The sequence below is a fragment of the Camelus bactrianus genome, chromosome 10 (genome assembly GCF_048773025.1).
Source record: "Camelus bactrianus isolate YW-2024 breed Bactrian camel chromosome 10, ASM4877302v1, whole genome shotgun sequence".
Classification (NCBI taxonomy): Eukaryota; Metazoa; Chordata; class Mammalia; order Artiodactyla; family Camelidae; genus Camelus; species Camelus bactrianus.
In genome coordinates, this window is record NC_133548.1 from 8,644,980 (window position 1) to 8,659,931 (window position 14,952).

The 14,952-nt window shown below is 47.0% G+C and overlaps 1 protein-coding gene, 1 long non-coding RNA gene and 1 other non-coding gene across 4 annotated transcripts; 2 read left to right on the forward strand and 1 right to left on the reverse strand.

Moving 5' to 3' along the window:
• The first annotated feature begins 63 nt into the window (after positions 1-63).
• HNRNPUL2 (heterogeneous nuclear ribonucleoprotein U like 2) lies at positions 64-12,185 on the forward strand. 2 transcript variants are annotated; one of them, XM_010956446.3, is made up of 14 exons: positions 76-895; positions 2,802-2,937; positions 3,235-3,311; positions 3,502-3,641; positions 3,948-4,038; positions 4,125-4,237; positions 4,468-4,731; positions 4,898-5,020; positions 5,394-5,522; positions 6,053-6,221; positions 7,642-7,842; positions 8,897-8,970; positions 9,235-9,342; positions 9,456-12,185. In XM_010956446.3, the coding sequence occupies exons 1-14, from the start codon at positions 349-351 to the stop codon at positions 9,534-9,536; spliced, it is 2,253 nt and encodes a 750-aa protein (XP_010954748.2). In that variant the 5' UTR covers positions 76-348; the 3' UTR covers positions 9,537-12,185. The 2 variants fall into 2 exon arrangements, 1 of the variants encoding a protein (XP_010954748.2); XR_012509561.1 differs by lacking the exon at positions 8,897-8,970 and having other exon boundaries at positions 64-895; positions 9,456-9,498.
• On the reverse strand, positions 11,801-14,685 carry LOC123617250 (uncharacterized). The gene is made up of 2 exons (XR_006725385.2): positions 13,915-14,685; positions 11,801-13,594 (listed from the first exon to the last, which is right to left on the reverse strand). It is a non-coding gene; the product is annotated as an uncharacterized LOC123617250 (long non-coding RNA).
• On the forward strand, positions 12,948-13,049 carry LOC123617267 (U6 spliceosomal RNA). The gene has a single exon (XR_006725400.1). It is a non-coding gene; the product is annotated as a U6 spliceosomal RNA (small nuclear RNA).
• Positions 14,686-14,952: the final 267 nt, after the last annotated feature.

A 14,952-nucleotide genomic window follows, 5' to 3' on the forward strand; every position in this document is an offset into this window, starting at 1 on the left:
GATTGGCCCAGGGGGTGAGAGGGGGCGGGAGGTAAAGGGAGGGAAGTCTGTCGTCCTCGGCGCGCGCCCGCCCGCCACAGGGGAACCGAGGGCGCTGGAAGGGAAGCAGCTCCCCGCTGCGTTGTTTGGGCCGAAAAGGGGAGGGAGGAGCGGGGAGAAACAAACACTACGTAGCGGAGGCTGCGCGCGGCCCTCACTGCCTGCGTGCGTACGTGCGTGCGCTCGCTCGCGCGGGCTCAGTGCTGGCGCGTGAGGCGGAGGCGGGCGGCGGCGGCGCCTGCGCGGTCGGGCTCGGTCGACGGTTCGCAGGGGAGGAGGCGGCGGGAGGCGGAGGAGGCGGCGGCGGCGATGGAGGTGAAGCGGCTGAAAGTGACCGAGCTGCGGTCGGAGCTGCAGCGGCGGGGCCTGGACTCACGCGGCCTCAAGGTGGATCTGGCGCAGCGGCTGCAGGAGGCGCTGGACGCCGAGATGCTCGAGGACGAGGCCGGCGGTGGCGGGGCCGGGCCCGGCGGGGCCTGCAAGGCGGAGCCTCGGCCTGTGGCCGCGTCGGGCGGCGGCCCGGGAGGGGACGAGGAGGAGGACGAAGAGGAGGAGGAGGAGGACGAGGACGAGGAGGCGCTGCTTGAGGACGAAGACGAAGAGCCACCTCTTGCTCAGGCCTCGGGCCAGGCCGCGCAGCCGCCACCGGAGCCCCCGGAGGCGGCAGCCATGGAGGCCGCGGCCGAGCCTGATGCTTCCGAGAAACCCGCGGAGGAGGCCACGGCCGGGTCAGGTGGGGTAAATGGTGGCGAAGAGCAGGGCACCGGCAAAGGGGAGGAAGATGAGCCGGAGGAGCGCAGCGGGGACGAGACGCCGGGATCCGAGGCGCCGGCTGACAAGGCCGCAGAGGAACAGGGTGAGGAGCTGGCAGCGGAGCCCGGCTCCAACCTGCCGAGTGCGCCCCGACCCAGCACTGAGCCTTGCACAGCGGGGTCCGATTCCCCTCGCCGATTGGTGGGACTCGCCAGGGGAGGTGGCTTTTATTCTCTACCCACCTTTCGGGGGGAGTTGGCCACTTCTGGTGGCCCCACTCTGCAGGAGGGAGGTTCCTGCCTAACTTGGTTGCTTGGTGGTAGTGGATGGAAGTAAGCGGTTTTGCATGAGAACTGCTTACGAGCTACCTGTGGAGCAGCCTCCCGCGGTGCTGGTTATCTTTTCCTAAACCGGGAATCCGCTGAGGAATTGTTGATTACACGGACAGCCAGACCGATTGTTGGAGGTTTCGGCCTTTGGGCTACCTGACTATTGACTTTTTTCGCTGTAAAAATATTAAGCAATAATAGAATTTCGTCAAGGTTCGCTCCATCAAAAGCACATTACTAGAGTTTGAGCCACACAGAAAGTCTGGAAATCTAACTTCGCTCCTGCTTCAGCAGCCTGTGGTGCGAAGGTGTCAAGTTTAATAGTTAACTGCAGAAGAGAAAATCTTAATCTAGAGCATTTAGAATAAATTAGTTAACGTTACTTGGCTAGGAGTTTTACCTTGCCAGAATTTTTAATGATTAAATTTTAATCTTCCATCTGAGTGGATGGATGGGCAAATTTGTATATTTGTTGGACACTTAGGTGGCCTTTTACATTTCAGGTCCCTGACTTCCTGAATTGAAATGATTGGGCTGTTGGTGGGCCCATTGAGTAACCTTGTGGAAGAGAACATATAGTTACCCCAGGGAGTTAGTGACCTTGCTCTCTTCCTTTGAAGTGATTGGATGGTTAGAACTGATGCATAACTGTCTGTCAGAGTAGGAAGGAAAACCAGAGCTGCTTCCAATTCTTACTATGAAGTGACCTGCCTAAATTCCTTTTATAATACATTTTTTAAGTTGCTATTTGCTCTGATGGTATAATTGGAACTCATTCTACAACAGTCACACGCAACTTGCAGATCGTTTGCCCTATGTCCTGAAACAAAAATGCCATTACATAACCTTTGACTTAATGTGTACCCCAAATAGCAGATAAAAAAAGGTTGAGAGATAAAGGACTTCTTTAAATAAGTTATTAAAAACCTTAGTGTTGCAAACCACAAAATGCAAGGAAAAATTCAGGGTTTTTTTTTCCCTCTTGTAAAGAATGTTGCTAAATATATGACAACATCTTTCTGCCCCAAATTACGTGCAGTAAAGATGCAGTATTATTTATGGGTCTCTTGTGACTTAATGGTTTGCTCTTGCAAGTTTCACTAAAAATGCATGATAAAAATTCAGCTCTGTATATGCACCTGAGTCCATTTGCAATGTAAGTAAAGACGTGGTTGGTTGTGGGGTTTAAAGCTGGAAAGGCAAATTCTTCAATAAAGAAAAAAAAAGTTGAGGCTTCTGTAACAGGAAGCTGTGGAAGAGTGTTAGAAAATATGTACATTTTGTCTAGTTTAAATCCAGATCTACAGTCAAGAATCAAAATTAACCTATGAAGTCTTTAAAAGACTTATGGAATATTTCTTTTATGTCATACTGGTGGGAAAATCTGCAAGTTTGACCTGATTTAAGCAGATAAATTTAGAATGCAAAAATTACCCGGTTTTTATCTACTGCTTGGCTGTAATTAGCCTATACTGTCCCCTTTTTTAAAAAATAAAATAAAATCCCAACCAATGACAGGAAGATGATCTTTGGAAATAAAACATTCTGTGGATGCTCTGGGAATAACCTGGCTCTTCTGATTAGACAGATGTCCAGGTCCCCCTTTAGTTTCTGTTGGCTCTGAGCTTATTCTACACTCCAGTATGAAAACTGCTGATTTTCTTTCCCTCCTTTTTGTAGGAGATGACCAAGATAGTGAAAAGTCAAAACCAGCAGGCTCAGATGGTGAGCGGCGGGGGGTAAAGAGACAGCGGGATGAGAAGGATGAACATGGCCGAGCTTACTATGAATTCCGAGAGGAGGCTTACCACAGCCGGTGAGGGAAACAGTCCCTTTCATTGAAGGGAGTGTCTGCTCTGATTTTGGTATACCTGATGCTGACTGGAGAGTCTGGAAAGAGGGGTGGATTAAAAATGGAATAGGTTTTTATAGGCCTAAGTTTCAGATTGAATCTACCCTGAAAGCTCCCGTTGCCCTTTTCTCTTTTGTTGAAAGAAGCCGTCTGCTGGAATTTTATATTCACTGATAGTTTAAACAAAAGTGATGCCATGCAGACATCCCTCAAATTAGAGGATTTGGTTACATTGTATTTGCTTTTCTCTCATGTGTATAGCTCAAAGTCTCCACCACCCCCTGAAGAAGAAGCAAAAGATGAGGAGGAGGATCAGACTCTTGTGAACCTGGACACATGTATGTATAAGGCAGACAGGTTGGGGTTTCTAGCCAATCAGAAGTGATTTTAGAGATTAAAACTTAATGGCCTGCAATTTTTAAGAGATTTAGACTTTGTATCCATTCTTGGCAACTGGGTATATTTGTGTTGTGTTGGTGACTTCAAGTGTTGGGCATTGGAGTAAACAGATTGCTTCTTTCTTAACAGATACCTCGGATCTCCATTTTCAAGTGAGCAAAGACCGCTATGGAGGGCAGCCCCTTTTCTCAGAGAAGTTCCCCACCCTTTGGTCTGGGGCAAGAAGTACTTATGGAGTGACAAAGGGGAAGGTCTGCTTTGAGGCCAAGGTAGTATACACAGCTCATTAAGACCGTTCATTTATTAAGTTAGTCATTAAACTACTACATACTGGACTTGTGCCCACCAGTATTTTATTAGTGCAGAAAAAGGCACCATGCTTTAACGAAAACCTTAGCTCTAGTAACGAAGAAATTGACCCCCATGGCTTTGGTTTAAGTACATTGACAGTTGTGTTTCTGATGTTGAGGCATGATGGTTGTCATGTTTGGTTTATATCGAAATCGTGTCTTTCTAACTCAGACTTTGCTCCAGTTGGTCAGGGTATCTGAAAGTTCCTTTTCTGACTTGGCCAGGTAACCCAGAATCTCCCAATGAAAGAAGGCTGCACAGAGGTTTCTCTCCTTCGAGTTGGATGGTCTGTTGATTTTTCCCATCCTCAACTTGGTAAAGTTATTTTAACTTAATCATTTCAGTGTTTGGTACTCCGCAGAAGGTTTGGGTGAAGGTAACTAATCTGCTGACTGTTTTAGGTGAGGATGAATTCTCTTATGGTTTTGATGGACGAGGACTCAAGGCAGAGAGTGGGCAGTTTGAGGAATTTGGCCAGACTTTTGGGGAGAATGATGTCATTGGCTGCTTTGCTGTAAGTGCTCCTGAAAAGTTATGGGTTTGTAGCAAGGAGGGCACTGGGAGTTCAATTTGCTTCCCATCAACTGCTGTCTTTTTTGTATTTGATGCATTGCTTGCATAGTTGTGCAGCAGAGTTTTGTTTTGTTTTTTTTTTTTTTTAAGAAAGAAAAAGATTAAATTGTAAGATTTAATCAGCCTCAAACCCTGTATGCCCATAAATGCTCTTATCTTTTGTCACTGTAGAATTTTGAGGCAGAAGAAGTAGAACTTTCCTTTTCCAAGAATGGAGAAGACCTAGGTGTGGCATTCCGTATCAACAAGGAATCCCTGGCAGACCGGGCCCTCCTACCCCATGTCCTCTGCAAAAATTGTGTTGTAGAATTAAATTTTGGTCAGAAGGAGGAGCCCTTCTTCCCACCACCAGACGAGTTTGTGTTCATCCATGCTGTGCCTGTTGAGGAGCGTGTGCGCACTGTGGTCCCTCCCAAGACCCTAGAGGAATGTGAGGTATGCTAGACAGTATGCCGAAATTTGGTGCTCATTGTTGGAATAGTGGGTGGGTAGCTTTTCTTCTCAAAGCTTTATCCAACTTGGTCATGGGAGGATATTCTTAAATTGGGCTTTATAAACGTGACCCTCACTCATTTTTCATAGCAATTCTGTTTACTTGCAGGTGATTCTGATGGTGGGATTGCCTGGATCTGGAAAGACCCAGTGGGCACTGAAATACGCAAAGGAAAACCCTGAGAAAAGATACAATGTCCTGGGAGCTGAGACTGTGCTCAATCAAATGAGGGTGAGTTTCTGGTAGAAGTTAGTCAGCTGTGGTATTTGCTCTTGAGGTTCCAAGAAACTCATAGTCTTTTCCCAGTGGTATTGGTCTTTCAAATGTCTGAGAACCAGGGCCCCACAAATAAAGAAATGATTTTGTAGTATGTATGGAAGGTAGAGTTTTTTCCCTTTGCTGTGTTGTCAGACTTCCGAAAGCTGATAAAATCTGGAATATGTCCGGATTGAGACTGGAAATGACTCCTGTAGGAAGTGGACAACACTCACAGCAGTGAGGAATGGCAGTGAGCTGATGTGGTGGCATTTTGTGGAATTTACGAATGACTCCTGGGCTTTGACTGCATAAATTCTTGTGTTTCTCTTCCTCTCGAATTTATCAGATGAAGGGGCTCGAGGAGCCAGAGATGGACCCCAAAAGCCGAGACCTTTTAGTTCAGCAAGCCTCCCAGTGCCTTAGTAAGCTGGTCCAGATTGCTTCCCGGACAAAGAGGAACTTCATTCTTGATCAGGTATTGTTTAAACATTCAAAAGAAACCTAATTTAACAGATGGTCCAGGATGAAAAATTTGGTAACCATTTAATCTGATAAAATCGCTCGGAATCAAAATAGGGTGCTTATGTAGAGAAAGACTAAATTGAGGAATAGAATCAGGTTACCTGATTATGACCCAAGTGGTTGTGTATTATGGTTGTAATGTTTTTTTGAACTCAGAGATACAGCACTTAGTGTGTTTATCAGAGAGTATGTGGATCCAGATTATAAAACATACTGGAGGCAATGAAAGAATGTTGGAGTTCATTTGGATTCATGGTTCCACCACTTACTAGGTTTATGACCTTGGACAAGTCTTGGCCTGTCTGAGTCTCAGTTTTCAAGTTGTGCAAAATAGGATAACAAGTAGATTTTTAAAGAATTAAAAGAGATTGTGTAAATAAGACCCTGAATCTGGTGGCCTCACTTGTAGAAGGTGCTCAATAAATGTTGGTTGAATTTGAGTTTAATTTTTATTCCTAAAACATCTGTTCCTCCTGTCCCTAGTGTAATGTGTACAACTCTGGCCAACGGCGGAAGCTATTGCTGTTCAAGACTTTCTCTCGGAAAGTGGTGGTGGTTGTCCCTAATGAGGAGGATTGGAAGAAGAGGCTGGAGTTGAGGAAGGAAGTGGAGGGAGATGATGTGCCTGAGTCTATAATGCTGGAGATGAAAGGTGGGCTAAGTTGTACAGGTTCGGGATCCTGTCCTTGGTCAGTGCACCCCTTACTAGGGCCTCTTAGCACCTGGAGTGAATCTCCACATCTAAAGTATAAATCTGAGGAGTCAATTAATAGGTGTGATCACTTATAGATTAATGAAGGAGCAGAGTGAACGGAGAAGCAATAACCCCTTGACTCATTCTGATAAAATACAAAAAGGGAAATGGTGATAGACCACAGAATGATTAAAACTCAGGGTGGAGGCTTCAATGAGTCAATCATTTATTTAGTGAGTACTTGGGGTGTCTCCATTTGTCCAGTACTGCTGTAGACGTAGGGAAATAGTAAATGAAATGGAGCTCTGCCTTCATTGAATTTGTATTCTGGAGGTGGGAGATTCTTGTGGTTCAAATTAAAATACAGTGGTGGTTGGAGTGAATGATCTCATCAGTTTACTTTGAATTCTAGTATCACATTAGGCTTGTTTTTGATTTTGCTGTTTGTTTCGGTTTTTGGTATGTGCAATACAAAGCCTTACAGCAAGGTCCCTAGAAGGTGAAACTAACTATCTGGATCCAGTTTCCTGCTGCTCACCTCAGAGTTTTGATTTTTCCCCTTGCTGCCTTCAGCTCCTGGCATCCTACCTGTCCTATCAACTACCAGCTCTTGGAATTCTGATAACACCCAGGCACGGGAGCTTGTTACACATCTAAGAGCCAGAGTCTCCAAGTTTATGCAGAATTAACTGTGCCAGTCCATAACTGATACTCAGACAGTTGGAGGAATTAAGTTCGGTTTTGTAAAAATGAGCTCTAACTGATTCATCTAAGAATCAGGAGACCCTCACTGAACTGAATTCCAGTGGGACTCAGCCTCTGAACTTAGTGTCTAGACTGGCGAATGTGCTGGCCCATCATACGCATGTGGTAAATGAGACCCTGTACTCTTGTTTTCTGTTCTCCTTGTAAAGATGAGTACGTGCCTTTAGGCCTGGGTCAGTTTCTCTTTGAGTCTCTCTTTTTTACCTTTAATGGGGGTACTGGGGACTGAACCCAGGACCTCATGCATGCTAAGCATGTGCTCTACCACAGAGTTATACCCTCCTCCCTCATTAAGTCTCTTTTAAAAGTGTATTTGTTAGCATCTTATTTAACCAACACCAAAGTTTCTCAGTTACTTTTAGCCTCTGACTGCCTGTTTCTGTCCTGATAAGAAACCTTAACTCAGTTCACTTTTAATTTATTATGGATCACTTGAGAACTTGTAAATCTACAGTTTGCAGATAGCCGTCTGTCTAAGGCTGCTACAGTTTGGGGAAGACTTATAGAGTGAACCCAGCATGTGTTTGTATTCTTCCTGCAGTGGACTTTTCATAATGAGATCTTATCCATCCATGTACTTGGAGGCCCACAAGCTTCTCTCTCACTCTTACAGCCAACTTCTCTCTGCCTGAAAAATGCGACTATATGGATGAGGTGACATACGGGGAGCTGGAGAAAGAGGAAGCTCAGCCCATTGTCACTAAGTACAAGGAGGAGGCAAGGAAGCTGCTGCCCCCCTCGGAGAAGCGGACAAACCGCCGAAACAATCGAAACAAGCGCAACCGGCAGAACCGAAGCCGAGGCCAAGGCTATGGTGAGTCCTGGAGCACTGCCAGCCCCAGCCTCAGTCTGTTCTTTGTGCTGAGTGCCCAGCCCCACAAGCACAGGCCAGGCCGACCATGTCCAGTCACTGGCAGTAAGGAAGTCCCTGCTTTACAGAGCTCATGTCTTCCTGTGTACTCTACCGCCTGCTTCTGGTGCTTTTCCCATCACCCTTCAACCGAAGGTAGTTATTTTTCAACAGAAGTCTTTGTTTCCTTGAAAAGCAATGCTTGAGTCTTCTCATTTGCCTAGTTTTCACTTTTACATACGGATTCCCCCTTCACTATTGTAGTTTATTTGAAGGACTTCTGCAGTGCAGTCAGGGCCTCATCTTAAGTTTTCTTGTCTTGTTTTGTCTATTGGATCATCCCAACTGTATTGACCGGAAAGTGAATGCATTATTCAGTAATTTTTTAGATTACAAAGTAACTTAGGCTATTAATGGAATTATTTTCCATCCTGAATGTCTAGTTTGCCAGTTAACACCCCCACCCCCAGTGTGCATTCACTGCCCATTAAAAATGTGTGTGTGTGTGTGTGTGTGTGTGTGTGTGTGTTATTATAAGTCTAAGTCTACAAAATTTTGAGTGCCTGCTATGTGTTAGGCACTGGGAATACCAGCAGTTCCTCCCCTGGAAGAGCTCATCACTTAGACTGGGCTCATTTGTCTAAGACGGTGGGTCTGGGTTATATGCTGTCCAAGATCCCTTCCAGGGCTGAAGGTCTGTGACTTTACGAATGGCAGTTTTTACTCCTGTTTCTGACTCTGCCATGTATCCTTTAGCCATGTTAAATGTTTTGCAGGAATTGGGGAGCTTCAGAAGCAAGGTGGCTTGGTTTTCTTGTGTCTCTATTCCTCTGCCCTCCCCTCTCAGACTTTTTAAAAGATCCTGGCTGGTGCTTTAATTAACATTGTGTAAGCCTGACAGAAGCAGGCCTCCTATTCCCTCAGAATTGCCTTTGGCTCCGACTTTTTGATTTCCACTCAGATGTGGAGCCAGGACCCCACGCCAGCTGTCTGAGCGCGCTCTCCATTTCTCTTCCAGTGGGCGGGCAGCGCCGAGGCTACGACAACCGGGCCTACGGGCAGCAGTACTGGGGGCAGTCTGGAAACAGAGGGGTGAGTGCAGCTCTCCTTCTGCTCCTCCCTCTGGGCCGTGATAGCCATTCCTATTGGCTTGGGGGAGCAGAGTGGTTTGGGCTGTTTTCTCAGGGCTTAGGGTTTTGCCCATTTCATTTATTCCTCTGAAGAATTTATCATGGGAAGATTAAGCCTGTTTATGATATGAAGCTAAGATGTGTCTCGTTTAAGATGGGGGATAGCAGTGGATTCTGATGCTGAAAACCCCATAAATCCTCACCCCTTCTCTTTCTCCTTTCTCAGGGTTACCGTAATTTCTACGATCGATACAGGGGAGACTATGATCGATATTATGGGCGAGATTATGACTACAACAGATACAGAGACTATTACAGACAGTACAATCGGGATGTAAGTATCACCTGGGGATAGCGAGGCAAGGGGGGCAGGACCGGAGGAGTGCGGGTCATGCCTCTCCTCGACCAGCTGTGGCTCCGAGTGACAGGGTTTCCCCTCTCTTCTAGTGGCCGAATTACTACTACCACCACCCCCAGGACAGAGACCGATACTACAGGAACTACTACGGTTACCAAGGGTATCGGTGAAGCCCCTGCCATTGTCGCCTGTCAGCCATGAAGCTGAATCTCTGGGGGTGCTAAGCACCCCCCCAAAACACAACCAAGGAAAACAGGGGCTGTCGGGGTGGGGCTGAGCTGCCGGGGAGGGGCGGTGGGGGGAGGGTGCGCAAGCAGGGGTGGGGGAGGGGGGAGGCGGAAACAACGAAACTGTACATTTTTTTTAAAGTTTGTTGAAAAGAATATTGTCTTATTCTATAAAACATTTCAAACCTAGTTAGATATTTGTAATCAAAAAACATTTGCGCAGAAAGCAGCACTTAGGGCTGCCTGTCCTATACCCTGCAGTCAGCCAGGAAAAGAACTGAAAATGTCACCCTTCTGACTTTGTAAGGCAGCTGGACTGGCAGCCGAGTGAGGGAGAGTGATGGTGAGGTGGTCGGAGAGGGCGGGGAAGGAAGCTGTGAGGGCACTCTCCATAGCAGGCAGGAGTGGGGATGGAGGGAGAGCTTGTGACTGGGGCAGTGACAATAAACGATTGGCTCTTATCAATCACTTGCACCAACTAACCGTTTGTATTTTCTTTACTGACCTTTCCCTCTTGGGATAAGTGGTCTGGTGGGCTGGGAGGCCATAGTGTCCCTGTCTCCACGTTCCGTGCCTTTGTGCTGTTTGGCTGAGGCATGGATACTGCCACCTGGGTGGTTCTGTTATATAGAATCCCAGGCCAGGGAGGCACAGGGACTGTCCCTGATTGCAGAGCAGAACAGCTTGCAGCCAGTTAATGGATTTCCATAAAATCTTGGGGAAGAGTTGGGATTGCAGCCCTCAGCCTGAAGATTGTGATTTGCCAGTCTCTACTCTGTCTTCCAAGATTGAGACAGGTGGTAAGTCTCTGAAATCATCTCTGTTAGAGAATCTGTCCTCTTATAGTTCGAGAGAAGGAACGTTTCTCAGGGTTTCAGCTCACACAGAAACGAAGCAGGATTCTTTTCACTGCAGCAGGATGTGTATATAGGTGAATCCTGTGGTGTGGGCAACCAGGCCCGGGTGCTGAGAATAGCAGCTATTTTATACAGTGCGGAGGGCCAGGGCCCTGCTGGCTTTTTTGATACACAGGTAGAGAGTGAGTAGAAAAGGGGAGGGTGGGGGGTGGGAGGCAGCTCAGAGGGGCTGCTGAAACTTGGGGGAAGAGCGTGAGTGTGAGCGTGTGTAGCGTGTGCATGAAAGGAAGCACCCCTTCCCAACTTCCCAAAACAGGATTCCTCCTGGGGTGCTTTCCCTGCGTGTCCCCAGAGAGGCCTCTAGCCAGGAGACTTCAGTTGGGCTAGTTTTTGTATGTTAACTTTACCATAAAAACCCTCCCAGTTCTTGATAAGACAACTTCAGGTTGCTGGTTCAAGAACATGGGTGGGATAGGAGAATGTTCTTTCAATACTGAGCTTCAGTTTTAATTCACCTTCCTGCTCAGCATTGTTCAGCCAAGAGCTTACTCAGCGAACACCACACACTAGCGAGAACCCTGGGTTGTGCTACTAGAAAATGCTTCACTGTCATTTCCTCACCTGGGCAGTTCTCTGTTTAAAATTTTGCGCTGAGATTCGATCTTTCTCTCCTTCTCCCACTGTTACTCCACGCCCATGAGGGTGCCCAGGCCCTCATCCTGGCCCTCCAGTTGCCCCTGTCAGTGACACACCCTTCTGCTCCACAAGTACCTCTGACCTGGAGGCTGGAATGGGTGGCTAGTAGGCGATAATGTTTGCTTGCCCCTAACGATGTGTCCTTTCTCTTGGCACCTGCTTTTTGTGTGGTGCTGTCAAATGGATTTGTGTGTGGCAGTGGGTGAAGTGATTGCATGAACTTTTCTGTAACCCACTAACTTTTCATTATTATTAAGGGAGTTTTTGAGAAAGCTTTGCTCATAGTGGCAGGGCAAGGAGATAAAAACTGGAGCCCAAAGAAATTCCCTTAGGACAAGATTATGTTGTAACAGAAAATTGAATTTGAGGCAGAAGCTGCCACCCCTTTTCAAATGTTTAGTCCTCAGCATACAGCATCTTTTTATAGTTATGACGTGGTTTAGGGATGCTAGGCCCTCAGGGCCAGGGAGACGAAGTTTAAGCCGCTTTGGGGTTTGGAGGGAGGAGGGTTAGGGGAGGTACTTGCTGTTAATTTTTGACACTAGAAAGTCATCTTTAAAAAAAAAAACAACTTTTTCTAGGTGGGTGGAGAGTGAAACTGCCACGTCCTTGTCAGTTTAGTCCAAGAGATCACTCAAAACAACAGTAGATGTCTGGGTTTTGTTTTTGTCTTTTTATTATGAAAAAAAAATGTTAAGGGGGAAAATGTGGATTAACAGGAGGGATCTCTAGCCTTGTTTTCCTTAGAAGGCTTGTTTAGTGTTTAATCGGACGTCTGTCGTAGTTACTGTAGATGGAAAAGCTTGTGAGAAAAACAAACACCACATGGAGCCTGTAAATGTTTTTGCACAACCTGTAAAGCATTCTTGGAAGTGGCCAGTAAAAAAGGGTTTTATCATTAAAAAAAAAAAATGTAACTGTGTCATTGTTTACACCTGTAACTTTTTCCTCCCCTGTTGTCACTACAACATTCTGGCAAAAATGTAGGCACGACGGTAGCTTCCAGTTTTAGAATAAATAACCGTTTGGATTGAATTCACCCTATGTCCTGTGGCTGCACTGACTGGGTGGAGTGTGTCATTGGGGATTGATTGATTTCTGATGCTGCTTCCTCAAGGGTCCTGGGTTCCAACCAAGAATGGCTTTCCTCTTTCATGGCTGATTCCCCTCCTCTTCTGCCATACCTTCCCTCAGGGATTGCCGGCTTAATGCTTTTACTAAGACTCACTGGAGTAGAAGAAAAATTATAACTCATGACCTCTGTGTATTTGGCCTATACTCACACCATTTGGATGCTTGAAGTTAAATGTAGGGTTCCATTTAGAAGCCAAGTAAGTTTATTAATGAATAATCACTTAAGAGGAAAAGGGTACTTATTCAACAGAAGATACTTGATGGGGATTCTTTCCTAGTGAGTTTGTAGAATGAGAAGGTAACTATAATTAAAAGCACTATTGCATTTCTAGCACTGAACTGATCTTGATTGTAACTTCTAATAAATGGTGAGGGATTTATTAAGGCTGGGATGCCACAGGCCCAAGACGTCAGTGTTTTGAAGTAGTAGTGATGCAGAACTAGATACTGCTCTAACTCTTCCCTCTATGTGACACAGGTTCCCACCCCAGGGGCTTACAGCTTTGGACCCAAAGGCTGTCCTTGATTTCAGTGTCTGCCCATCTGCTAGGATATTTAAAGTTACTCAGTGTTGCAGCTAATTTTAAATGGTTACTTAAAGCTCACACCTTGTCTCTAGTAACCGTTAAGTCCCCTTTCCCCCCAATCTGATGAGTATGAAAATTAAGTGCTCCCTTCAGCAGCACATATGCTAAATTTGGGACAATACGGGGAAACATGGTCCCTGCACAAGGATGACATGCAGAAGGGTGAAGTGTTCCCTTAAGAACATAATAAAGAATTGAGTGTGTAGAAAAATTGAGCAAAAGCTCCCCTGCTCCCTTAAACCTAATACCAAGATTACATTTTGTTGAGCACTTATAGCTGTTTACCAAGTCTGAGCTGACTTGGAAATTTTCACTTACTCCTCTGGAATTTGCCCAACGCTGTGATACCGTAGAAGAGGTTATTTTAGTGCCTTCTATGCCCTGCTTGCCATTTAAGTACAAATAGTACAACACATTCGTTAGATATTTGAATGCCTGCTATATGCCAGAGACTGAGGATGCGGGGGTTAAAACAGACTTGATCTTCCCAGGAGTTTTCATGGGCACCAAGAAGGAACTAAGCATGCTCCTGAACAGAACAGGGGTAGCTCCCCACTTCAGGAGGTTACTTTCACTGTTTTCAGGAGCTTCACCAGGTTACTTTTACTGTTTCTTCCTCTGGAGTGAGAGAAATATCTCCAGGACCTTTTAGGGCTCAGGAATTCATCAACAGTTGAAAAGCTTCTATTCCTGAAAGTGCCCCAAGTTCATTGGGTACCCCTGGAACCTGTAGAAACATCACAGGAAACTAAGTTCAGTTCCTGGTAGAACACCCTTTATTCCCTTGGTTTTGTCTCTATTCTCCTTCCCTTGCAGTCTTCCCGTGGGAAGATGTGGGGAAGCTCGAAATGATGTGCTACCTCTAATACAGGTCACCCTTTCCTACTACGAGGCAGCCCTTCTCCCCTCCAAGTGTATCCCGGCATAAAGCACGAGCGGACATAGAGAATTCCCCCGGAAGGATGTACCCCTGAATTGGGGGCGGGTGGGGGGTGGGAGTGGGAGGAATGTTGACAATCCATAAGAAGCAGACGTCCTGAGACTTACCTGCTCTGCCTCAGCCTGGTCCCACCTCCGTATGTATATTTCCTTCCCTTGGAAGGAAAAAGGCTTCCAGAAGGGAGTCCGGGAGGCGCTCGTGAGACATGAAACCTCTGGCCAGGCAGCTTGCTGGACCACTGCGATGGTGATAGGCACACCGGGGGCGGGGACGTTGCTCCTGGCGGATGTGACAGAATGGGCCTGAATGGGAAGTGCGAGACCGGCCAGCCCCAGGTTTTCCAGGAAGCCCAAATTGAACAATTTCGGGCTTATCCAACTCCTAGGGAGGGCAGGGCGCGACCAAGGAACAGCGCCCCGAGACGAACGGCGCAGGGCATTGTCTTCACACTTCTGTTTCCGCTCCAGAGGGGGCCTCTACTAGGCCAACTGTAGAAACCTAGATTCCCTCTTAAGATCCACGCGACCGGTGCCTGCTACCCGCGTGCTTGCTGGGGCCCCCTTGCCCCATAATCCTTGGCTATAGTCGCCCGTGTGTTTTCACCCCGGTCGGGTGGACGTCGGCTTCCAGCCTTCGGGGTGGGTAAGAGTGGGTATTGAGTTGGCCAGGGGCAGCCATTTTGAGACAGATGAGCACGGAAGGGACCATATTGAGAACTCTGGATGCCTGGGGCCGCCATTTTAAGTGTGGGCCCGGCTGAGAAGCCCTGTACGGTGAAACGCAGTGACGTGCGGCCACCATACTGGCGCGGGTCCCATGGCGGCGGCCATCTTGGAAGGAGAACTGCTGTGGGCGCGGCCATCTTAGCAATAAAACCGGCCCCTTCTCAGGAACTGGAACCAAGCTCCTCCCTTTTCCCTGGTTTCCTTCAGTCTGCGACTGTCTTCCCGAGTCTCTCTCTAAATCCACCCAGTTCGATCTGTTTTCATTTTCACTTGTCTTCATTGCTCTCCTAGTGTGTGTGCGTGTGAAGGCGTGAATGCTCTCCGTGGCCTCTAAGTGTCTGTTGTAACTTAATTCTTCCACTTGAGACGCTCTCTCGTGCCCGCCATCCCCTGCAACCCCGCGGATCTCCGATCCTAGAC